At 49.0% G+C, this 24,866-nt stretch overlaps 1 protein-coding gene across 1 annotated transcript in view; it reads right to left on the bottom strand.

Annotated features, from left to right (window-relative positions):
• Window positions 1–24,866, bottom strand: part of MYO5B (myosin VB) — a 334,133-nt gene that overhangs the window by 85,799 nt on the left and 223,468 nt on the right. Inside the window, exons 13-16 of the mRNA XM_034995772.1 lie at window positions 17,586–17,708; window positions 16,550–16,633; window positions 4,371–4,526; window positions 3,426–3,523 (exon numbers count right to left, since the gene is read on the bottom strand). Of these exons, the coding sequence (XP_034851663.1) occupies window positions 3,426–3,523; window positions 4,371–4,526; window positions 16,550–16,633; window positions 17,586–17,708 (461 nt within the window). The remainder of the gene's footprint in view (window positions 1–3,425; window positions 3,524–4,370; window positions 4,527–16,549; window positions 16,634–17,585; window positions 17,709–24,866) is intronic.

The raw sequence follows: 24,866 nt of genomic DNA, 5'->3' as shown, positions 1-24,866 counted from the left end.
TGCTCTCATCTCGAAGGTGGTCAGCTGGGCCCCAAGTTAGGAACTCACGGTGGGCGTGCTTGCGCTTCGGGGAAGGCATCCTGGGGGCTGCAGACCTCTCCCCCCGAGGCTCTCTGCACCTGTGCTCTCCAGGCCTGGGTCTGATTCAACCTGTGTGCGCCGGGGATGGGCAGCGTGCTTGGCAAGCATCTGTGACCCCTCGTCCTTTGTGGGCTGGGGGCCCACCTGCAGTCCTCCCCACTGCCCTGCTCACACGCGCACTTTCCTCCCGAGTCGGCAACACTCTCTTCCCCACGGGATGGGGGAAGAGAGCAAGGGCAAAGCAGAAAACTTGGTATGGCCACCAACACCTTATGCCACTCTGGGCAACGTTTCCTCTCTGTAGCTCCTTTTCCTCATTTATTCAACAGAAACTGAGAATATCTGCCCAAATAGAATTCACCGGTTGGTTGTAAGGACTAAGTGATAGAAAAGAAGACCACTATTAGGAAAAAACCAGCAGACACTGCACCAAAAAGATCTTGTCACCCTCTTTCCCTGTTCATACCCCCTAGGGGATGTGTAAAGCCAGCCAGCCTTCTGTATCTTAAGCTTATCTCTTCGATGGTAAAGAAAGCTCACTGTCACCAGCATCTCTCCGTCAGCCTCCCTGCATGTGTTACCAGGTCCGCGGGAGTGGAAAAGCAGCTCCTCCCCCCCCCCATTAAATTTTGGAGGACTGTGGTGAGGACAAGCAACACTTAATTCTGGACTGAAAAAGTCACCAAAGATCTCTAGGGTCCAACCGCTGAAACACAGGGCTATACTTTCTCCTCCCAATCAATGTGCAGGCTCAGCAGAGCCGGCAGCTGAGAACTCGGCTCCCCTCAGCAGTCACTCACGCGCCACTCCCCCAATTCTTGCCACACTGCCCGCTCCCACCCATCTCCAGGCTCTGTGGCATGCTGCAGTCACACTCGAGGTCCCCGGGACTCCCAGGGTTGTCCACTTCTGAGCACGGGGGACTGGCCCTCAGGAAACTGGCTAGTTCCTCCAACCAGCGATCCCAGGGGGATCACACTCCCCCAGGCCACCTCCTCCCTGCACACGTAAGCACCCCCCTGACCTAGCACCCCCAAGCACCCTCTGGCGGTCACTTCTACGCTGTTGTCCGTGGTTAGCGACTGGCAACGCCTCAAGGATGAGGGACCTTTCTGTCATTCCACTTGTCCTCGCCCAGTGTCCAGTGAATAGTGAGTATGATAGATGTTTTTTGAATAAAGGAAGCAGCAGAGGGAAAAAGACTTTTCCAACAAGGGATGCTATCAAAGCACGTGGTGTAGGACAGCGGTCCTCCACTGGGGGATGCGATTCTGTCCTCCAAGGAACACTTGGCAATCATAAAGCACTTTTAGTTGTCACAGTGATGGGGATGCCACCAGAATACTACAGTGGACAGGACAGCCCCCCACAACAACATATTACCTGGCCCAAAATGCCAAGGATGCCAAGGTTGAGAAAGCAGTTGTAGGGGATGGGGTGGGGAGTTATACAGAACTTCCCTTCTGGAATTATATATACTTTTTTTTTTTAAATAATATATTTTAAATAATGGTTATATATTTTACTCGTCAAAATTTTTATGCTTCTCACAAATCATCTACATCATCTCCTTGATTTCTTTCATCAGGATGATCTGCTTTAGCTACACTTAGCAGATGAAGAAAGGCGACGAATAGTATAGGGCTAACTTGTGGATCAGCCAAACAATCGGTCGTAGAGCCCAAACTAGAATCCAGGTGCTCTGACCTGGTTCAGTATTGTCCCCACTTTATTAGGGCGATTTGGGTCCTGAAGGCAAAACATGGCCCATCAGGACTAGACAGTCATTCTGAAAGCCCCCAGCATCTCTCTTCATCTGGGAGGGGAGTTCCAGCAAGATAATCCAGAAGGTGGCAGGGCACCAGGTTCTGAGGAACTAACTGCACAAGGCCACAGCTGGTTGACGGCAGAGCTGGTACCCAGCCCTCAACTCTCCTCTCCGGGGTCCCTGCACGCCACTCCTGCCCTTCACACGTAATCGAAGTCTTTCACGCATGCTACCCTTCTAATAGCCTCTTCTTCCGGAGTCAGCTGGTAAACAGATGTCACACAGGAGGAATTCCTAACCACTTCTCAGAAATTGGGAGGAAGGGGAGAGTGTCAACCAGCATGCTTCAAAGAAGGCGGACTCGGTGTTGTCTTCCTGACGTTTTTCAGCACAAGGTCCATCTGAGTGCAGGTCAAGCTTTATGAAATAACAGGAATGGCAGAGGGGAGTTCAGATATTCACTCGGACGGAGTTGCCAAAAGAAATTATATTTCCCAGAAAGAAATTATGCCAGGACAAAAAAGGAAGTCAGAGAGCTAGGAATGAAGTGCTTTAAAAACTCCTCTGACCAGAAGATACAGCTTGTGCAGTGGCTCAGGGCAATTGGAATAACGGGGCTGGGGAGGTAAGTAAGAGACTGTTCTAAAGACTTAGGGCAGTATTCCAGGCAAGTAACAGAGTCTATAACAAGGTGAAAGAAGGAAGAGAAAAGGGAACCAAAATAACACATTTTCAAGCAGACTCCATGAGACTTTGACAATGACTGGACATTGGGGAATAAGGAAGAGGGAAGAATCAGGTGGAAGGGGGGGCGGGGGCAAGGAGTCTGATTTCAGACATGTTGAATGTGAATCAGCCAATGAAACCTCAGGAGGCATTCAAAAAGTCTGGTCCGGAATTTGGCAGAAACCAGAGATGAACAAAGACATTGAAGAGTCACTGCTTTATAGATTTGGGTGGGGTCAACCGTGTGGGCATGGATAGAATTGGAAGACGATATCCAAGATAGGGGTAGAAGAATTTAGACCAGAGGAGGCTGAGGGGAGGGGTGGGGTGGGGGAAGGTGAGTAGGTATGAATAACTCTGGAAGCTCAGTGGTAGAGGGGATGTGAGAAATAGGACCATCATGTCTCATCACTCAACACGTCATTTGAGGTCAAGGTTCCCCCCATGGAAGACATCATCTCTGACCACTCCAGCTATCCTGCCACCTCCGAATTGAATATTTGCTATGAGACACAGGTACATCTACATTTACACACTTTTATGTGGTTCTCTGTTTGATTCAGGTATGCACACTCAACACCACTGTAAACTCCGTGTGATTAGGGAACTATATCCTCTCATCCTCTCACATCTTTCTAGACAGCGGACAGGTGGAACTTGGTAAATGTCTGTTGGCCTGTGTTTAGCACGTAAACCATCTGTGAAGTGTAAGATCAACTATTCATCCTGCTGCAGACCACCCCAACCCACTCTCTTCCACCTGAACCTTTAAGGAAACATGAAGAGGCCAGGCTTGATCAGCCTGACTGCAGCCGAGAGGCAGCTGGCCAATGCCCGCACAGGCACTTACTGGAAGGGGAGCTTCTCGTCGTTCGGTTTGATGCAGCGCACGTAGTGTGGTGTTGTGGCATTCAGGGTCTCCATGAGCAGATGCAGGGAGGTACGGAACTGGAGAGAGAAGAGTCAGCGCCCAGTTATTTTTAACATTCTGCAGATGTAGAATTAACAAAGAAAGGCCCAGAGATGGGTGGTGATGGTCGTTGATACCGTTATCATCATCATGAATCCAGGAAGGACGGGACAAAATTCAGAGACCCGGGGTCAGATTCTCCCTGACACTCCTGCCCTGCTGTAGGTCCAAAATCAAGGCCCTGCCGCATTCAGGCATTAGGACTCTTTAAACCAAATGGGGGAGAGCCCAGCTGCTAACACCTCTAACCCAGCATGGTAGATCAAATGAGATGAGAGGGGGTCAGTGCTAGGACATAGGACAGAAGTCATCACGGTGACTGGAGGCTGGTTATTCCTAAACCAGAGGCCGGGGAGCCCCAAATTCCCGTGCCTGGGTGTCCTGGAAGTTATGAGAGTAATGTGAAAAGTCTAGAACAGGTAAGTCCACTGCGAGAGAAAGGTTCGTGGCTGCTGGGCTGGACATAGAATCCCACGAAGACCCCACAGAAGGGGCTTCAGTTTTCTAGTCCCCAGACTTCTTTAACCCAACCTGTGGATTCTAGGACCCTCTTGCCTCCTCTACCAGGTCTCTGTGGTCCTATCAGGGGAACTAAATGCACTGCTTGGGGCTATACTCATCCCCTTTCTCTTTTCGGTCTGTTCTCTCTAGAGAGGGCTTCCCAGTGTCCTTCTTCAAAGAGGACATAAGGACTGAGCTGGGGGCTGCGGCTGCGGATGAGGTGGCTGCTCTGGCCTCCCTCTGACTCTGCAGCCATCCTCCATCTGCAGACAGGCCGGCCTGGTCACGTGCATCCTGACCCACAGCATCCTGCCAGAGGCTGACCTGGTGGCCCACAGTTTTCTTGTGCTCCTTGTTGGATGCTTTCAGGGGGGGTCTGGCGGAGCGAATGTTGATCTTTGAAGAAGAGCCCTTCCCAGATGTAGTGGTGGCAGGAACGGAGTCCTTGTCATCGTGAAACAGGTTAGCCACTAGTGGGAACTAGAAACAAAGACAGGAAGAACACTGAACACAAGATCTCTTGGACTTTCCAAGTAGCTTTCCAGTACATACCCAAGAGACCTGAAAACACACATCCATACACAAACTTGTACACCCAAGTCCATAACCACATTATTCACAGCAGTCACAAAGCGGGAACAACGCAAATATCAATCAGCTGATAAACAGAACGTGGCAGATCCGTACAACGGAATACTGTTCAATGACCTAGGGGAATGAAGTCCCCATATGCACGACAGCATGGATGAACCCTGGAAACATGCCAAGTTAAAGAAGCCAGATGCAAAAGACCATGTTGTGCATGATTCCATTTACATGAAGTGTCCAGGGAACAGAAAGGAGTTCAGTGGTGGCTAGGGGAGAAGAAAGTATAGAGTGTCTTTTTGGAGTAATGCACGTTTTCTAGAATTTAGAATTTCTCCTCTCTGCTCATCCTGAGAGGCCCATCTCTTAAGGCCCAGCCCTGCCTTCTCCATGGGCTTTCCTGGGTCACCCCCTCATGTCTCCATCATGCACCCAAGTACCAGCCGAGGTCTGTGCTGGGTCCTGAGCCCCATGCTTGCTGAGCCTAAGGCCTTCTGGGCTCCCCCTCGATGGAGGAGGAGGGCAGGGAAAAGGATTAAAGGAGATAGTTCATGTAAGCATATAGTAGTGTGCCCAGCATATCATAAGCACTCAAACACTGCCAGGGGGATATACGTGAGAAATCTGTCCACATGGTAAATGTTTTGAGCTACAAAGGAAACTCAGAATTTTAGAGCTGGAGCACAGAGCATAAAGATCACCTCTTCGAGGGGCAGGTAAGGAAAAAACTCAGGGAGAAAGGACCCTCCAGAATCCTGCTTCCGTCTCCATTTGTCCCAGCACCAGGCATGGTGGCCGGTATCGGCTCACCTGGGGCTGCTGGTTAGTGACGGAGCCAGGGCCAGAACCCCGGCTTCCAGATGTCCCAGTCAGAGCCTGTTTCAATATATAACGGTCTCCTGGTCTTTTATACCTGCAATATCAAGAAACTGGAAAGGCACATGGGTTTAGATACAGTCCATCTGTGATGCACCTGTGCATCATCCTCCTTATTGGAGGCTTTTCGCAAGGTGGGGGGCTGGGATCTGGTGGAGCCAGCACTGGTCTTTGAAAGTGATCCATTCTCAGATGTGATGGTGGCAGGAATAGGGTCTTTATCATCACGAGAGAAGGAAGAACACATAAAAGGGAGCTTCATGAAACATCCCTGCAGATGACAGCATCCCATGAAATCTGTAGCAGGAGACTGAGGCTAAGGAAAGCTTGAAGGGCAACATCATCTCCATGGAAGGCTACAGGTTCAAGATGGCAGTGACAGTCCACTTACGCTGACATCGTCCTGCATTTAACTTTCCAGACCTTCCGCAAGTTCAGTACCAGTTTAAAGGAGTACTTACTGAGCACCAAGCCAACAGCTTGGGAAGTAGAAGAATCCTATAAAGCAGAGACCCAAATTTCACAATTTAATGGCACACTCCCATCAGTACTCCACACATACCCAGTATTTCAGGGGTATTCAAAAAAGTCCTAGAAGCTGTGTTAGGCAACACATATGGGCTTTCTCATATTCCAACCCAGCGTAGGCCCCAGCTCATCCCTTCCTGCAATCAGACATGCCTCACAGCATGTCATCGTGATGTAAATATAAACATTTGAGGTCTCGGCATATTAGTATATTACAACATCTGGGAAAAGGAGCAAGATGGTGCTGGGGGCACCATAACTGTTCCAGAACCTGGGGGTTAGATCCGGGCGACTTAGTTCACTCAAAGGCGGTTTCCACAACCTTATTACGTAGCGTGCTTGGGTTGCAAGGTGATATGACTGGGGGGTTGTAAAACATGCAGGGACCATCCCATCCCCTTGGGGCTGTCTGCCATTTGATCTCCCCAGGACATGGGTAGGATCAGTGGCAATAAGTGCAGGCATTTTCTGTGCGAAACTAGGTAGGTGCAGATGTATTGCTCACTGAGCATCCCTCAGTTTGAGGACCTCTGCTATTCTTTGCATATTAAGGTAACTTGTAGGATTTCCGTAGGTCAAAGGCCTAATTTCACCAAGCCTTAAGTCTGGTCCTTTGCAGAAATATCTCAGAGAGGAGCACATAGAAGGTTATGATGATTAACGCTGAAGACCAGCATCAAATGCTGGTTCGAATTATGAGTAGATCTTCTGTATCAAGATTTCACACTAAAACAGAGGAAACAAAATACTTCCTCCTAACCTCACTCTTAGGTATTATCAGTTAACAGTTTTTAAGCCTTCAATTTGAGAGTCCAAAGTAATTGCATACCACAAGTCAAGAGTTTTATACCACACATTAGCTAGCCAGATGGATTACAAAGCAGTTAAACAACTCTGTGTGCACACACATGGGCATATGTGCTGGAGTCAACACAGACATTCTGTAAAGTTCCATTTGCACTCTGCACTTGTCGCTGATCACAAACACACCAGTCATCAGAAGCTCCTGACTTCCATTTTTTTTTTTAAATTTTTTTTTTACTTATTTGAGAGAGAGAGAAAGAGAGAGCACATGAGGGGGGGAGGGTTAGAGGGAGAAGCAGACTCCCTGCCAAGCAGGGAGCCCGATGCGGGAGTCGATCCAGGGACTCCAGGATCATGACCTGAGCCGAAGGCAGTCGCTTAACCAACTGAGCCACCCAGGCGCCCTCCTGACTTCCATTTCTTACCGCAGTGATCTACATGCAAATAAAGGTTGTGGTTCTTTAACTCCATGGTCTGGGTTTGCAGTTCAGTCTAAAAGTACCAACTAATGACCTTAAGACCAAAGATCATCTCGGATAAGCAGCTTAAGCCCATCCTCACTGTGACTGACATCAGCTGGTGACAACACCACAGCACTAGGAAAAGCTACCATATTCCTGAATAAGACACGCCCCAATCCCTGCCGTAGGCCCTTATTGTCAGCCAAGTGGCTTGGGAGTTCACCCCAGTGAGATAGTTTCAGGTGCCAACAGGTGACAATTCAGTTCCTATTTCAGCATTTTTGGAACTAGATCAACAACTTTTGTCCACACATGGTATTTCAAAATCATAAATACTGCCTTTCTCAAGGGGGAAGTAATTAGGCTGTCAGAGGAATAAAGAGGACTCCGATAGGATTTTAAAAATCTGTGGCTAAAATGTGCATGTGCCAACATCATAAAAATGATAAACTCATTATTTCCAGGTGCTTTCAAAGACCAGGAAGTAAATATTAGTAAATATTGTCAAGCAACTAGACGGACTGGTTTGTTCATTCACTCACCAATACTTAACTGACTGCCACACATCCAACAAATAAATACTGTGCTTGGAGCTGGGAACATAAAAATGAACAAAACCAAACAGAGCCTCTTAGGTATCATGGAGGTTATGATCTAGCATGGAAGGTGAACTCTCATTAACCCCATAATTAAAAGTTTAATGACAAAAAGATGATTTCCTCAAGGAAATAAACAATAGATGCACATGACCGAATCAGGGCCCCAGGGTAGAAATCAGGAAAGGCTTCTCTTAGAAAGTGATGTTGGAGCTGGTGGGTCATTCGGGGGGGGGGGGGGGGGGGTGGTTAGGAAAGCATGTTAGTAAAATATCTGCATGTTCAGGGAACTGATATAATGCCAATACAGTTTTCGTACACATCCCGAGGGGGAAGCAAGAGGGACCAGCTCATGCAAAATCCTCTATTGATGATTTGGGTCTTTATCCTAAAAGCAATGTGAAGCCATTAAGGGTTTTTTTTTTTTTTTTTTTTTTTTTTGGTTTGCGGTTTTAAATAAGAGCAGCTAATATTTATTGAGCACTTAGAATATACCAAGCATAAAATTCATTCAGTTCTCCCAATGACCACTTGGTATGACATCCCATTTTACAGATGGGGAAACACAGGCTCAGAGCCCAAGATCACAGAGGTGGTCAGTGGCAAAGCTGCGAATCGCATCCAGATGGCCTGGCTCCAGAGCCCACACAGTGGGTCACAGAGGGGAGCAATGACCAGGGATCTTTTGGAAAGATCACTCTGGCTGCAGCATAAGAGAGAGCCTGAAGTCCACTGCACAGGAAGCTCTAGAGCAGTAAAGAGACAGAAGAGCCTATCACCTAGCGGATCTCTGGGATGTAAGGTACTACAGGACATGCACTGAGCTAGGGTCAGGAGACCTTTTAGATCCGACTCCACCACTTAATTAGCTCTGTGACCCATGGCAAACCTCAATCTTATTAGATTTAAAATTTCTCATCTGTAAAAATGAGCGAATTGAAAAAGGAGATACCTTTAAGTCTGACCTAAACTCCTACATGTTCTCCTATCTGTAGTCTCTCCCCTTTCCTAGGCACCTTCCCTTCAACACGTAGCTATGTTCAAGTTCTTTCCATGCAGGACCATCTCCCCGTCCAGCGGCTATCCCTGTGCCACGCCCCCCCATCTCAGGCAAGGCACCCGTGGACACCGCCCTGGGTCGTCCCTTCTCAACCCCGATCCCCCCCTCCCCGCCATGCCGTGGTCTGCCCCCCACACTGCCTAAACCGACCCTGAGAGTGACTTCTGGGGACCCTACTTGCCAAATCTGGTGGCTGGAAGTGGCCCAGCTTCACTCTCGGTCCGACTTGTCCTTGGTGAAGGACCCAAGTCCCTTCTGGGAGGCCCTCTTCCCTGACTCGGCAGCTCTGCTTCCCTCCCACAGCTCTTTCCCGGCACCTCCCATGGGCCCATCCTCCTGCCCGTCTCCCCGCAGTGCTGCCGTTTCCCAGGACAGCATCCTCATCATTTGCCTTTTCTAACCCTCGTTCCCTGGACAGTCTCCTTCATACCTAATGGCTTCAACTACCCCCTTCAAGCCTGTCTCTCTAGTCTTGATGTTCTTCCACAACTACGATCTGCAGTTCCAACTATCTGCTCCTTATCGTCCTCCCTGTGTGTGTTCCACTGGAAACTCCAAATCTGACATGGCCTACATGACCCTCACCCACCAACTGCCCAAATTTGTATTAGAGAGCCTGCCAACACCCTACTTCTTATCCCCACATCCCCAAGTTCTGTCCACGGTCAAGTTCCAGCAGTCCTGAATCACCAGAACACTGCTGCCCTATGCAGCCCTTCCCAAGCTCTCCCAGATCACTGCAGGTGCTTAGAACCTGAGGGTCCAGCTCCAGACACACCTTCGTCCCAACATATCCTACCCACCAGCCAGAGTCTTCTCCAAATACAAACCTTATCCAGCAACTCCTTGTGTCAAGACTCGTGAGTCCTCATGGTCTATGGCAGAAAGCCACCATCACACATGGTGAGAACACAGGGGGCGGCAAAACCAGGAGTGAGTGGGGGGCGCGGAGAGACAGCCTGGGCATAGGAAGGACAGTGGGGGCGGGGGGCGGGGGGGCTGATGCCAGAGGCACACATGACGAAGGGTCAAGTGCCCAGTCAGACTGCAGCGGAGAAACTCCCACAGGGAAAGAACCAGAGGCTAAAGGCAGGTTTGCATTTTAAAGACATCAGTGATTCATCCAGTCGGTTGTTTCTAAACACAATACTGACTAAATTGTAATTCACATACTTTCTAAAATGGATTTCCAAGACGTTCGAGTCAGGGGTAGTAGTTACCACATGCATGATGATACAGTTTCACGAGTCTAATTTACAGAAATCACTAATACTGGCTTTTTCTCTGAAAAAATCTATTAGCTTCTAAGGTCAAGAGAATGTATTAAAGCTGCACACGGAACTCTGAAACCAGATTCAGCAGTGAGAAGACTTTAAAATTGGAGCCCCTTTCTCTCGTTTCAATCAGAAGCTCCTCCCTGGGCCCCGTGCTAGAATTTGGGAAAGAACACAACCAAGGTTTAATCTGGAGAATCTGCGTTTTATCTTAAAAGCTAGGTTTTAATTATAGGTCTTGGCTATTGAGACTGCGTTTGGAAATGATAGGATATCTGGGGTGGAGAGGGAGAGGAGTTTGCTGAGACATCAACTCTAAGAAAAAGCAAGAATAGAACAAACAAGAAATACTGATGGCTGTACCACCTACCCCATCTACCCACTGGGACATGGGGCCTGGGCTAGACAGGGACCTCCTTGTCTCAGCAGGGTCCCAACTACAGACCAACCTGAAGTCTCAATGAAAAGTAGTTACGTGAAGCTGTTGCTTGACTGACAATTCATGCAGAAGAATGAATGTATGAGAATGTGTTTTCCTTAACTAACTCCAGTTACACTTTAGAGGCCCTGGGAAGTCTATTTATGAGCTGAGTGACCAATAATGCACAACTCCAACTCATCTGGGGGCAGTCCTGGGAAGCAGCATCCACAGGGGCCTTTCTGAAAATCTGCTCCCTCCAATCAGGAAAACACTCAGATGATACCTTCAAACAAACCAAGCACTTGCCTGATACCCTTTGTCACTTATGTGGTACTGTCTGCTATTCAAGGCTATGGATAGATTTTTAAAAGCCGGAAGCAAATCTATTTGAAGAGGGATTAAAAGAAGTATGAAAACGCTTTTTTACAGACCATTCGATAGTTTAAGAAAAATGTCAATTGCAGCTATATACATATACATAGCTGTTACCTTGGAAATCATGTCTGTTTACTTCTGTAAGAACACAAAACACCTTTCCTTTAGAACAGACGCACGAAACTAAAATAAAGACATGCTCGAAGAACCATTTGATTGGAATCTCTTGCCCAGAACCTTATCTATGAAACCTGGCTGCAGACCTAATAAAAAATACACTTCCTTTTCGGGCAGTTCTTTCACATGGGTACTGCTGCCCTTTGGGGGAAAAAAGCTCCAATTTTTAGGTACAAAATATTTTGTTTAAAGAGGTTTTAAATGGGCTTTGGAGGAAAAGTCTCAGCACTTCTTTTCTTTTGTGGTTAAAGACAAAGTTGGACTTTCCTGTATTGGAAAGGGGATGATATGGTTTTACCAACTAAAAAGTTCTTATGTGGTTACTATTCTAAATATTTTTGGAAGTTTTTTTAACTACCAACGCCAACTGATCTTAAATAGGAAGCACTTCAAACGCCCTTGAAAGTGTTATATGAAAAATAGGTTTAAAAATACTTTTTAAATTGGAGTATGATTAACAGCAGCATATTAGTTTCAGGTGCACAATATAAGGATTCAACACTTCTATCCGTTACTCAGTGTTCATCATTAAGTGTCTCCCTGATCCTTTATTTCATCCCTCCCCTCACCCATCCACTGAAGAGAGAAGCTATTTGCAAGTGATATGGGAACCCAACATCAAAAATAATCAGGTTTAAAAAATTTAAAGAGGGGTGCCTGGGTGGCTCAGTTGGTTAAGCGGCTGGCTGCCTTCGGCTCAGGTCATGATCCCAGGGTCCTGGGATCGAGCCCCATGTCAGGCTCCCTGCTCAGTGGAGAGTCTGCTTCTCCCTCTCCCTGCCTCTCTGCCTACTTGTGCTCTCTGTCAAAGAATAAAATCTTTAAAAAAAAAAAATTAAAGATTCAGAGGGCCCAATTTTCCAAAGACGACACACAAATGGTAAATGGACACATGAAAAGATGCTCAATATCACCAATCGTCAGGGAACTGCAAATCAAAACCACAATGAGGTATCATCTTACACCTGTGAGAATGGCTAAATGAAAAAACCCAAGAAATAACAAGTATCGGCGAGGAAGAGGACAAAAGCAAACCGTCACGTACTGTTGGTAGAAATGCAAACTGGTGCAGCCACTGTGGAAAACAGCATGGAGGTTCCTCAAAAAATTAAAAATAAAATTACCACATGCTGTAGTAATTCCACTACTGGGTATTTATCCATAGAAAATGAAAACACGAAATGGAAAAAAATACGTTTTAAAAAAGCAAATGTATTTGCTCAAAGTGGAATGTGTCTGTGACCCACAAAGACCACACGAGTGCGGAAACAACAGACACACAGTGTCATTCCTCGAGGAGTTGAGGTCAAGCCGAAGTCGGAGGGAGGAGACCCAGAGCACATGCATCTGGGCCTTGTCTGAGGTACACCACTGTGACTCTCGGACCTCAGGGACTGCTACGGCCCAGGGTAGGTGGCCTTGGGCCAATACGGTCTCCTCAAACTCTGTACCAGATTGGTCTTGAGATCCCTTCTGCTGGGATGAGTGGAGAGCCAGCCTCAGGACTGCCTGCCTGGGAAACACCACCCAGGATGGTCCTGGCTGCCCAATGCTTACTGACAAACTCCACATCCATTGCTTGTCACTCTGACCTACACGCAGTGCTGCCCTGGCATAGGAAATCTTAAATATGTGCTCCTTTCGGGATTCTTTTTTTGGGTAAAATATTGTTTTTATAATAAACACTGAGAAGGAGAAACCTCCACTTTTAGTACCTAAAACAAATCAGTCTGTTAAGGACTTAAAGTTGTGTTTTAAAGAGGCATTTCCTAAGTCTCCATTTATAGCTCTCCAATAGCTGAGAAAGCAATTAGCTATGTGATAACCTCTTAGTATAACTGGCTTTCCTAATTACATTCTCATTAACACTGTTTTATTTCACTGCTCTTGGTGGGAGTGCTTTAAACATCCCTTTGGCTGGTAGGCTACATGGGAGTCTTCCATCCCATACCGCTTAATTATTCACAATGATTTCTTAATTTCTTATCAGGGGTGTCACACAAAAGAAAAAAGCTAATAGGTGTCCCATAAAATAAAAATGCTTTAAGTAAAATTATGAATTTACATATAGGATTTGAGATTTATCTATGCTCAGGGAGATGAAAAACATCCCAAGAAATGGGCACTAACTCCATGCCCCAGGGCCTTGTATCTTTCTAGGTCTTTATTTTACACTCCAATATGGAGTTGGAAACATAAACCTCATAGGACTGCTGTAAAAACAAAGTTTTACAGATGATACAAGCTCAGTGAACAATGAGCTTCAAAAACGCTACCATGACAGGTGCTGCCAGACAAGTCCATCTGTCCGAAGGATTTAAATAAAGCACAGTGAGAACCACTCTTTGATTTATAGCTGCAGTCTGCGTCGGGTCCGTCTGCGGGTTTACAGGGACCTGGTTTTGATCTTTGCTTTTTACCTTCTGGGATTGTCTGCAATGGGCTCAGGGTGGAGAGTTCTCAGCCATCCTCCTACTAGGGTCTGGTAGACCTGGAGGCCCCTCCTGGTTCATCTCTGAATGCTGAGAGAGGCTGGGATGGGACTGCAGGTTGGCAAGAAGGTCACTGGTTCTTAAAAAGATTAGCTGGTAAAGGGGAAAGCTAGTGTGTGGCAGGTGGGTAGGGAAGAGAAGGACCGTTATCTTTTAAGAGTAGATCCCAGACCTATCTTACAGTCCCAATTTAGGAATATCTACAGACTTTTAATGTGCATACTCTTTGAACCATCCACTTCACTTGTAAAAATTTACCTGACTGATGTAATTGCACAAGCGAAGATCTATGCAAAGGGCATTCATTACGGCCTTATTTCAATTAGCAAAATATCAACTGTTTAAAAAAGAGAAGAGATACATAGTCGTGTGGAAAGACAGCAAAGATCTAAGTGAAAAGTCAGAGAGAACTATGTATAATGTGATTCATTTCAAATCTTACAAAGATGTACCAATAAATATGCTTGAGTATGCAGAATGGTACCTGATGAAAAGGTGGGTCAAGGAATGGCAGAGAATGCTTTTAAAGCTATTTAAATTGATGAGTCTGTATTCATGTCTAATAAAAACCCAGGACCTCCAACCTAAAATGATACCCCTGTACAGAAAAGAGCTAACACAGCAAGCTTGAGACTGCTACTCCTGGAAAGGCCTTGGCTGGGGCCTGGGAACTTGGATTTGGGGAGGGTTTTCACCAGACTCTGGTAAGAATGGTTCACTGGGTCCGAATGGTTTATGCAAACAATATGGTTTACGCTGAACACCTGCCTTCCTTCTGAGAGTCTGGAATTTTGGTACATGCTAGGCAAAGGGTGCCTGTGTAACTGACTCCCCATAAAAGCTCTGAGCCTTGGCTCAGACAAGCTGCCCTGGCCGATACTTCACATGACAACACCCTGCTGTGGGAATGAAGCACAGGGGTGCCGCGCCTTTCCCAGTGGCTCCCTTCCTGGGAGCGTGGGCCTGGTTTCCCCCTGGACTTCACCCCACGCACTGTTCCTTTTGTTGGCTGCTTTGTAGCCTTTTGGTCTAATAAGTCACAGCCTCAAGTGTAACTATCTGCTCAGAGGTCTTGGACTCGTCTTAGCAAATAATTGAATTTGGAGGTGGCCTTGGGGACTCCCAACACTTTTTTTTTTTTTTTTTTCCATACTACCTTCTTGACCTTCACAGCATTACCAAAATCCACGGGACTGTAAGATCCAAGAGGTTAACTATATGTATTCATTACCACTACATAACACACAAATACCCAATAAAGGGGAAAAAATGTCTGTTACTAATCTGCTGGAGAGATTCCTCTTTTACTTTTTAAGATTCCTGAGAGACACTCAAAACAAAAATCAATACACCGGCAGAACCAGACACTCTCTCCCTCACCCACCCCTCCCTTGTGCTCTTACCTGAAAAGAGGAACTTAGAACAAGACAGTGAAGTTTCTCAGCCTCTGAGGCCACTGTGTCACTCACAGAGGAGGCCACAGGGCTCTAAGCATCTAAGAAACAACGAGGCAATGTGTTCCAAGAGCTCGCGCCATCCACTTCCTCTCTCCCCACCTCCCCTTTTGAAGAATGCAGAAAGTCCTATGACCCACCATGAATGACAGTGCCACAGACTTGGCAAGCCGAGGGGTTAACCTTGTGCTGAATCCCAAAGTGATACTCACATTTACCCAGATTTCCCTCCAGGGCGCCTCATTCCCAGGTGTTGCAGATCTCCTGAGAGGACCCTGAGCCGCCCATATGCTGGTACTGACTCAAAGCCGCCCTAAACCCATCGCCTGGGGCCATGGGATTTAACGGGCTGTACTCGCCCTTCTGTCCTTTGGTCCATTGTGCCGGGTGTATTTTCTCCATTCCAGCATCTTGCCCTATTACATTCATCTGAAGCTTATCACCAAGAGCCATCAATCTGCAATTTCTAGTGTTATCAGGCCCCTGCAGCCAGTTCGGGAGCAGGAGGTCTGGGAGAAAGCCTCGCAAATCCCGGAGAGTCCCTTTCGGGGTTTTCTTGGAAGGGCTGCCGCCGGCAGAAGCACAAGCATCGGTGTGTCGGCCCTCGGGAACCATGGTGCCCAGACCCCCCCGCCCAACTGGGCCCTCTCCCCAGGCCTCCCCTCATTCCAGCAACCGTGTGAAGACCTGCCACGGACAGCCCACTAGGCTGTAAGCGCCTACAGGGCAGAAGCGGTCTTACCCACCTTTGCCTGCTGCTGGCTGTGTCTGGGCCAATGCCCACAACACAGGCGCTTACTGTTTGTTTACTGAATTGGTGCCTTGTTTCCTCTGCCTGTAGAATGGACACAATCTTTCTATTATGCTCATGAGAAGGAAATAAATTCTGGAGATAAATCTATTTTGGACACTATTAAGTGTCCCTCAAATCCTACCCTCTGTTCCACTGAACTTTTTGCTTATAGGGAGGTTCTGTAGGTGCTACACAGAAATGAAATGTACAGATGCCAGGATTTGAGGGCATCCAAGTAATCCTACCACTTGCAGGTAAGAGAGGACGACAAATGACTGCCAGTAACGTTTTCCTTGCTACACTCACTGCTGTCCCCACTCCTGACGGTCACCTTTCTCGTGCCCCCACCCCTCACAATGTCATTCTATTAACTGGTATCTTCCCCAGTTGCCCCTGTCCTTCACCATCTCCTGCTTTCTCTCCCCCACGGGGCCATCCTCAAATGTTTTCAGATGGAAATAATGTACAAGCCCCTTCACATTCGCCCTGCCTGGCATCTCTGCCTTCCCCCACGCTCCAGGGTGGGGCCGACGCCACCCACACCCAGGGCTGCTGAGTCCTGCTGTGGACGTTTGTGCTCTAACACCCCACCCCTGATGCCCTTTACCTTGCTGGCCTTCAGGATGTTGATCTGCTCTTCATACACCGTGTCTCTGTTTTTCTCCAGAAAACCATCTGAAAGGTACTCCACCTGGGGCCCCAGAGGGAAACAAAAACAGGAGTCAAGTGCTTCAACCTGCCCAGGCGCCTTCCACAGCTACCTGAGCACCTGAGTCCTTTCATCTCATCCATACAGTGTTTTCTGACGAGTGGTGAGTAGCTGGGAAACCCACAGATTCCCCATTTAGAACGCAAACCCAAGATGTGATCAGGATTTATATAGAGGAAATTGAGTATTCATTTTGTGGAAAAACATTATTTTAAAAAAGGGGTTCCCGTAAGATGACCTAAGGCCTCCTTTGGGTGCTGAAAAGGCTATCAAATTTTGTTTTTGAAGATTTTGAGAGAGTGCGCACGTGAGCTTGTGTGCATAGGGAGAGGGAGAGAGAAAAATCTCAGACTCCACACTGAGGACGGAGCCAGACTCGGGGCTTGATCTCACAGCCCTGAGATCATGACCTGAGCTGAAAGCAAGAGTCAGATGCTTAACTGACTGAGCCACCCAGGTGCCCCTGGAGTCTGCATTTTAAGGAGACCCCAGGTGATTTATGTGCAGATTAAAATCTGGAAAGCATGGGCTAAGGCAAACAGAAGAGAAATCCATGCAGGAAAATTCTGTGTTCACCAGGCCCCAGGAAAGGAGTCACCCAAAGAAGAGCGCCATTCTGTTCTCATGCTTGCTTTCTCTCTCCGGGGTAGACTCACAACTGTTTTACGTGCTCCTGTCCTCCCAGGAGACCCTCAATAAATATTTGTCGAGCACATGATTGGGGAGCTGTAGCCGCCCTTCCCACCACCTGGGGCTCTGCCAACGTAGTGACAGTTTGATGTATCACAGAGGGCATGTGGGAGGGAAAGAGAGGGTAGACAAAGACCCTAAGAGACTTTCAGGCCACTTGAATTCAAGAGAGACCACTCCCTCTTAGCCCTGAATCTCTGTAGGGTGGGGCTCACAGAGCACCCAAGCCCACGGAGAGACTCACCTTATCAGCAAAGTGGATGACAATGAAGGCCGTGTTGGACATGCGGGGTTTCTGGAAGTGTTGGCTGCCAGAGTGCCGGTCATAGAGCTTCTGAGCCCAATTCTGGTCAGTTCCTTTGGGAACCTGCAGAAACACGTAAGAGGACAGAGTGCTCTGTGAAGAGGAAAAAGCAAGCAGAGAGCCATGGCAGAGGAAGATGGAGTCCACCAGTAAGTCGAACTCACGGGGCTGGACCCTAGCTGGACAAGGAAAACAAGATTTGGCCACAAACGCTTTGGATGCCGCACAGCCTACTCTCAACCCCGCTGGGTGGGCTGGCTCCAGTGGTGTCCCTAGGAATGCGCTGAGCCTCAAAGAATCTTCTGGTTGACAGAGGCCGATAGGGTTAGAGGAGCATCAGTTTGGAGCCCAAGGTCACAGGAGCTGCGTCAGAAGGAATCTGAAAATGTGTCTTCCCTCCAGGTGGGCCCGTGACTTCAGCGTCATGACTGCCATGCCCACCACTAGCTCCACGCTCCTGCTCACTCAGCCCAATGCCCGCAGCAGGAAAGCCCACCCTCTGTGCTCATCGAAACACCACTGTCCAGGCTCAGCTCAAGTCTGCCCTCTTCTCTGAAGGCTTTCCTGGCAACTCTTGATCTCACTTGGAATTCCTCACAATTAAGCTCTTACAACATATGCACTAATACAGTCCATCATTGGGTTTTGTGTATTGCTTCATTGCTACAAAGTGTAAGCTCATTGGGCTCAAGGAATTTTGAGGGCTTATTTTATTTATTTATTTATTTATTTATTTATTTATTTATTTATTTATTTTACCTGCCCCTCAAGGAACTTGGAATTGGGTTCTGGGCACACACTGGGTATTAAGGACCTAGTGAATGAGCTATGCAGTACTTTCTCTGCCCTCCCCAAGTTTAACTTTAGAAGTTTCACTGCATTGGGGCACCTGGGTGGCTCAGATGGTTAAGTGTCTGCCTTCGGCTCAGGTCATGATCCCGGGGTCCTGGGATCGAGCCTCGCATTGGGCTCCCTGCTCAGCGGGAAGCCTGCTTCTCCCTCTGCCTCTGCCTCTCTCCCTGCTCATGCTCTCTCTGTATCTCTGTGTCTCAAATGAATAAATAAAAAAATCTTTAAAAAAAACAAGTTTCACTGCATTAAGCATTCTGAAGGGCAGCCCCTTTCAGCACCTTCAGAGCTGGCTTCAGAAGTGAAGCAGCAACTTACTTTGTTGAAAATACAACACAGAGTCACTGTAACCACCGTTCAAATCGTCCAGGATGATGGTCCTCCTCCAGGGGGGAGGTGTGCCCTCCGCTGTCATCCTTGAAGACCACTGCACACAGCCGTTCCTCAGTTACGCCTCACAACTAGGCCTGCCCTTTATTACTTTATATTGTACATTCGGACGAGGCAGGGTTGAAGGTGACCCTTACAACAGCCATGTAAAAAGGGTTTTGTTTAGTAAACCAACAAAATCTGTGGCATAAGAAAAATGCCTACACACTTAAGAACAAATTTCTAAGTAAGCAAACCAGATTTTTCTCCATATTCAATTTAGTGTGACCATTATTGAATACCCAGTGCTAAGTGCTGTAGGTAATTCAAGAAAAGAAAACTTTTTCTTGACAGAGGCTATTAATTGGGTTGAGCAGACAAAATACACTGGATTCTCAGCACTCTTATGTACACTGTTTTCTTTGGTCTTCGAGCATTCTGTGTTTAGAAACGGCAGGTACAGGGGAAGGAAAGGATCAGCTGCGTAGGGCTGTTGGAGTTGAGGCCAGAGGACAGGAACCCAGCAGACCCACCAGTGGCAGAACCGGGGCAGACAGAACAGGAAAGGTAGGATGTGAAGACAAGACTCACTTAGGTCAACACACTTGCCAGCTTCCAAAATCATCTTGTCCTGACAATGAGAAACTGGACTTCTGTTAGTAGACTTCGTAATCCTACATCTTCCCTAATTCAGCCTGGCATGAATCAGTGACCAAAGCAGGAAAACGACATGTACCCATATTTCCTGACAAGGGCATTGTTTAACCACCACCCTCAGCCTTCTTTGAGGCTCAATGGAAAGTAAGGGCCAGTAGGAATTAACAATTAAGATTCTCAGATAATATTAACAGCGAATGCCCATGGCACTTATTATTGGTCAGTTCTCCATAATTTTAGATATATAGACTCATTTAATCCTCACAAGAATCCTATCAGCTAGGCACTATGTTTATACAGTTTTACTGATGAAGAAATGGACACAGAGAGGTTCGGTAACTTGCCCAAGGTCACACAGCTGGGAAGCAGCAGAGCTGGGGTTCAAACTGGGCCAGGTTGGCTCCTGGGGCATATGCTCCCTGCTACTGTGCTTTCCTGCCTGACAAGAGGTTTAAAAGCAGCCACGAAGATGGGGTTAGATGGAAGGCACTTATCTCCAAAAAAGGTTCGAACCAAGCATAGGAAGAAGAAAGCAAATCTTATATTTTGATAAAATCTGGGTTGTGGTATCAGTAGCTCTGGAATGTGCTGAATCAAATCCTTTAAAAAATACTACACGTGGCCTTCCTCTCTTCTCAAAATAACATGAAGAGGAGCCTGGATCCTAGCTCTGTCCTCATCTGCGTGGGGACTACCCCTCAGAGACTCAGTTCCCCCGACCGTTGGCCACTGGTTGAATCAAAAAGTACAGGTTTGAATGCATATGAAATGCCCAGAATAGGCCAATCTTTAAAGACAGCAAAAAGAGAGGCTGCCTAGGGTGGTGGGGAGAGGGGGAGTAACTGTGGGGGAGGGGCTCTGCAGGAAGGGGGTGGGGAGTGAGTGCAGGGGCAGGGGAGAGTGACTGCTAATGGGTTCAGCTATTGTGGCACGACTCTGAACAGACTGCTAACCAGCGATTGTAGATTTTCAATGAGTGAATTTTATGGTATGTTAATTGCATCGCAATAAAGCTGTTAAAACGCATTAATGCCTGATTTTACTCTTTGTTATTGAAATTATAAAATTAAAATAAGGAAGAGGGCGCGTCCTCAGGCTCCCCAAGCCCCTCTCCCCCAACAGCCTGCACTATAAGCCCAGGGGCTCAGGGGCTCGGTGTCACCAGGGGCAGAGACGGTGCCCTCTCAGACTCCTTCCTTCGCTCCTGGCTGCCACCCCCAATGCCTGTTCCAGGATTTTACTTTTCCACCCTCACAAAACGCCCCTCTGTGCGCTCAGCAAAACACCAATTCCAGACCAACCCAACTACCCGTGGGTCCGTCCTCACACCTGGGTGTCTGAGACCACATGTCAACTCCTCTCTCCTTCATCAAGTCCTGCTGGTCATTTAGTATCATTCAGTATTACTGCCAAAAAAAAATGCCATCACGTTTCACCGTGAGCGGGCATCTCTGTGGATGACGACACTGCCCAGATCTAAGCAGGGAGCTGACCTCAACGACTCCCCTCTCCAGGGCTGGTCTCTGAGCTTCCCTGTTGACAGGACAATCATTCCCCTCCTGGCCTCACGCTCTCCCAGTGTCCAAGCCGCCCCTTCTTGCACAGGACGCATTTCCTCGAGGGTGCCAACCAAGCGGGAAATCCGAGGCCTGCTTTACATCCAGAAACTCCCGAGCATCCACAGCTGCCAGCCCCTCCTCCCTACACTTCTCCCCACCTGGGGCCTGTGCACTCACCCCTGCCTCCTGTGGCCACATCCACCTGCCTTTCCTTTCACCAGCCTCCTGTCACAGTCATGCCTGCCATGGGGGAGGGGGTCAAACCTACCACCTCTGCTACCTCATCTCATCTCCCCACTAAGTCGCAGAAGCTAAGCTGCTGCCCAGACAGCTCCCCGACCAAATTCTCTGACCCACAGGCTTGCTGCCAAAGGCAGGGGCCCCCCGGAGCCCCTGTGCACCTCCCAGCAACCCTTTGTCTTCCCTGCCTGGACCACATGAGGAAGCCTCTCTCCATCTCTCTTCTCTACCTCGCTTCCACATGGCAGTCGGCGACGTCCATGAGAAATTATTCACATCCGATCACACCTGTCCCTGCCGCCCAGCCCCGAGTCCCCGGAGCCTTCAGAATCAAGTCCAAACGCCCTCTCTGGACAGAGCCTCCCATTCTGATGGTTCTTGCTTTACCAGCTTCACCTGCCACCACCACGGGGTCTGGACAGTCCGGGCCACTTCAAGTTCTCTCGGTGTGACACTCCCGTTGCGCAGAACGGCACCCCCACTTCCAACCTCTCTGCTTCAACGGCCCTTTGGGGGAGGCTTCTCCCTACAACACTTTCTCCTCAGTCACCTGGTCCTAGCGTTCCCACTCTGTCACCGTGGGGATGGCTGCAGCGCTTACCTGAGCCCTCGAGGTGCGCTGCGTGAAGGGCAGGGACCCAGGCCGTCACCCAGGAACGCGGGGTTTGCCGGGCAGGGGCACGAGCAGAGGTGTGAAGGCCCCTTCACCTCCCTCCCTCCCCGGTTTCAACCTGTTCACAAGCACACAGGACAAGGAGACCTCCGGGGCAACGGACCATGAACCCTTGAGCTTAATACCGAGTAAAGTCTCCTGCGAGCGGGCTGGACCCAGGCGAGGAAGCAGAAGGGCCTTCCGGATCCTGCCCCTCCGCTGCCTCAACAGCGAGGTGCAGAAGGTCGGCCCCCGCTGCTGGCTCTTCAGGCCGGCTCCCTAAGGCAAAGGAATCCTACTCACCCAGGGCAGAGCCTGCCTCCTGCCTCGGGACGGCCCTGTGGGTCCCCAACACGCACTCCCCAAACTGAGAGCATCTGTAGTGCTACTCGCAAGCATTGCGTCCAGGGGCCACGGTATCGCTTTCAGAAAATCCCTGCTGATGCCAACCTGTCACTTCCGAGGAACCGCGCACTGACCTCTCCTGTCCCATCAGCCCTAACTCATGGCTTCCTCCGAGAGCGAGGGCAGAGAACACCCGGTCTGAATGTGGGGTACGTCGTGCAGCAGCCTTAGAGAGCACGGGGGACGGGAGAGGTTAAGAGCAGCCTGGAAATAAACATTTCCTGTAAGCAAACACCCTGTGTCCTGCCCCCTTGGTTACTGACGGAGCGGCTGTGGTTGTGGCGTGGACGGGGGCTGACTACAGATCCAGGACTATAAAAAGGCTTTTCCACCTGAAGGAGCCCTGGGTGGTTTAACTCCTGCTCCGTGAGCACTGCTGCAGCTGCAGGCACCCATCACGGGCTCTGGGGCCACCCCGCCTCCCTATTTCTAATTTAAATCCCAGCTCACTGGCTCTGCCTGCCACTGTGTGTCTTCTCCAGGAAAAGTGATTTTCCCAGTGGCTGCTTTTATAGCACGAATCTAATCCTTCACGTGGCTTTGTGTCCCGTCACATGGGGGTCACAGAACCCAATTCTTCACGGTGCAGTCCCCATTCTTCGTTCTCATTCTGCAGCGTGCGTCTGAGCCGCAGCGGAGGAAAGGAACTCCGTCTGAGGCAGCACTGCAGTCCCACAGGACAGTCCTGAGGGCCACCACGTCGCCTAGGTATGGCCAACTCCGGGGGACCCCCTCCCCCACTAGGCTCAGAGCCAGGGCGCTTCCAAAGGGTGCAGCAGGCTTCCCTATTTTGTAGCGTTGGGCTCATTGCAGTAGGATCTCCCTACAGGAAAACACACCCTTTTAAGGCGTAGAAGGCCATGAGGTCTGACAAAGGTCCCGCCTCCTGTTGGTTCACCCTCTATCTGCTCCGAGCCGCCGTATCACATCACACTGAATCACTCTCAACTCCCAGAGCACTTAGCTCTGGGAGGAAAAGGCTCCACACCGGGGTTTTGTAGTCCTCCTTAATGAGGTGCTCGCGTTGCCCACCACTCCACTTTCCCGCTGAGGATCTCCCACCACCCTGGGAAGCACCGGCTCCCAAGCCCGTAGGACTCCCGTTTCCCCTGGCTGGCTTGCCTCCCACCCTCAGGACAGCAGTCTGACCTCCCTGCACCTGTGTTCCTACCACTCTGACTTGACATTCCTGGGACCTGTTCCCATGGGCAGTGGCACCCCTCAGATCCTCAAACCATAAGCCAAAGCAAACCCACCCCACGTGGTCCTTGATTGTCTGCTAAAGGCAGGATAAATCACTGGAAATCAATTAGGCAGCTGCTTGATTCACAGAATCCATCATCCCGAAGCATTAGGCATTTTTCTAAGAGGTGTGTGTACACAAGGAAGGGGAGACCATGCCCCGGGGCTTTATGTGACAGCGCTTAGAAGAGCTAAGGTAGAGCAGTGCAAGATAAACCACCTACTTCGTGTGCCTCCTCAGAGCCTCATTGGGTCTTAAGCTTCACCCCTGGTGAGGGGACTGAGGAGCTGGAGTCCTGGAGCCAGGGCCCGGGGTGGACACAGGACACGGTGGTGCTTTTGGGGCTGGGGTGTGGGGCGGGAGGAGAAGGTTGCCGATAGGAGCACGCATGACACTGGAGGAGGGGAGCAGGGCCCCACTGAGCATCAAAGCGGGCTGTTGGCAGTGGACGCTGAACCCAGAGAGTGAGTGAGTGGGGACCACAGGGCATGGGGAGGGGAACAACACTCAAGAGTTGGGGCCATGATTTCGGTCATTTAGCCAGCTGTGCTCAATGCAGGGACCAGTGTCCTATCAGCTTTACTGCTACCTCAACAAGCTGAGCACGCCTAGGCACACGCCTGCCACACTGAGAAATGAGCCCTGCCGGGAGCTGACTCAGGACAAAGCCCACAGCTCTAAAGCAATGCTAAAAACTGTGAGGAATGAAGATGCACAAGACTGTGGATTTCAGCATATTTCACTCCCTCTTCTACTGTTCCATTAACCATTCCTTTCTACTGTCAAAGACAATGAAATATGAGTACCCTCCGAGAAGGGAGGCACCTCCTTCTCCAAACCATCAAGCCTCACTCAGCCCTTCACAGGCAAGATGTGGGAGGCCAGAAAATAAGAGCAACTGGGTTTTTTCCTTGCAATACCCAGAATCGTGTGGTTTATACACGTTTCGATGTGAGTTTCCACTGCTGGAGGAATGTACCCTCTTATCAGCAACCAGCAAACTGGGTGAAATGCTGAAGATCATCGGATCCAACCCCTACTAATTCATAGAGCAGGAAATGGAAGGCCAAAGAAGTTAGGTGATCAATAAAACCCAGATCCTCGGGGCACCTGGGTGGCTCAGTCAGTCAGGCGTCTGCCTTTGGCTCAGGTCGAGCCCCGATTGATTGGGCTCCCTGCTCAGTCGGGAGCCTGCTTCTCTCCCTCCCTCTGCCCCTACCCACCCCCCCCACCCCCCGCTCATGCTC

This window comes from Mirounga leonina, unplaced genomic scaffold, assembly GCF_011800145.1.
Source record: "Mirounga leonina isolate KUSES-001 unplaced genomic scaffold, KU_Mleo_1.0 Mir_93, whole genome shotgun sequence".
NCBI classification, from domain to species: domain Eukaryota; kingdom Metazoa; phylum Chordata; class Mammalia; order Carnivora; family Phocidae; genus Mirounga; species Mirounga leonina.
This window is presented reverse-complemented; position numbering and strand designations above follow the sequence as displayed.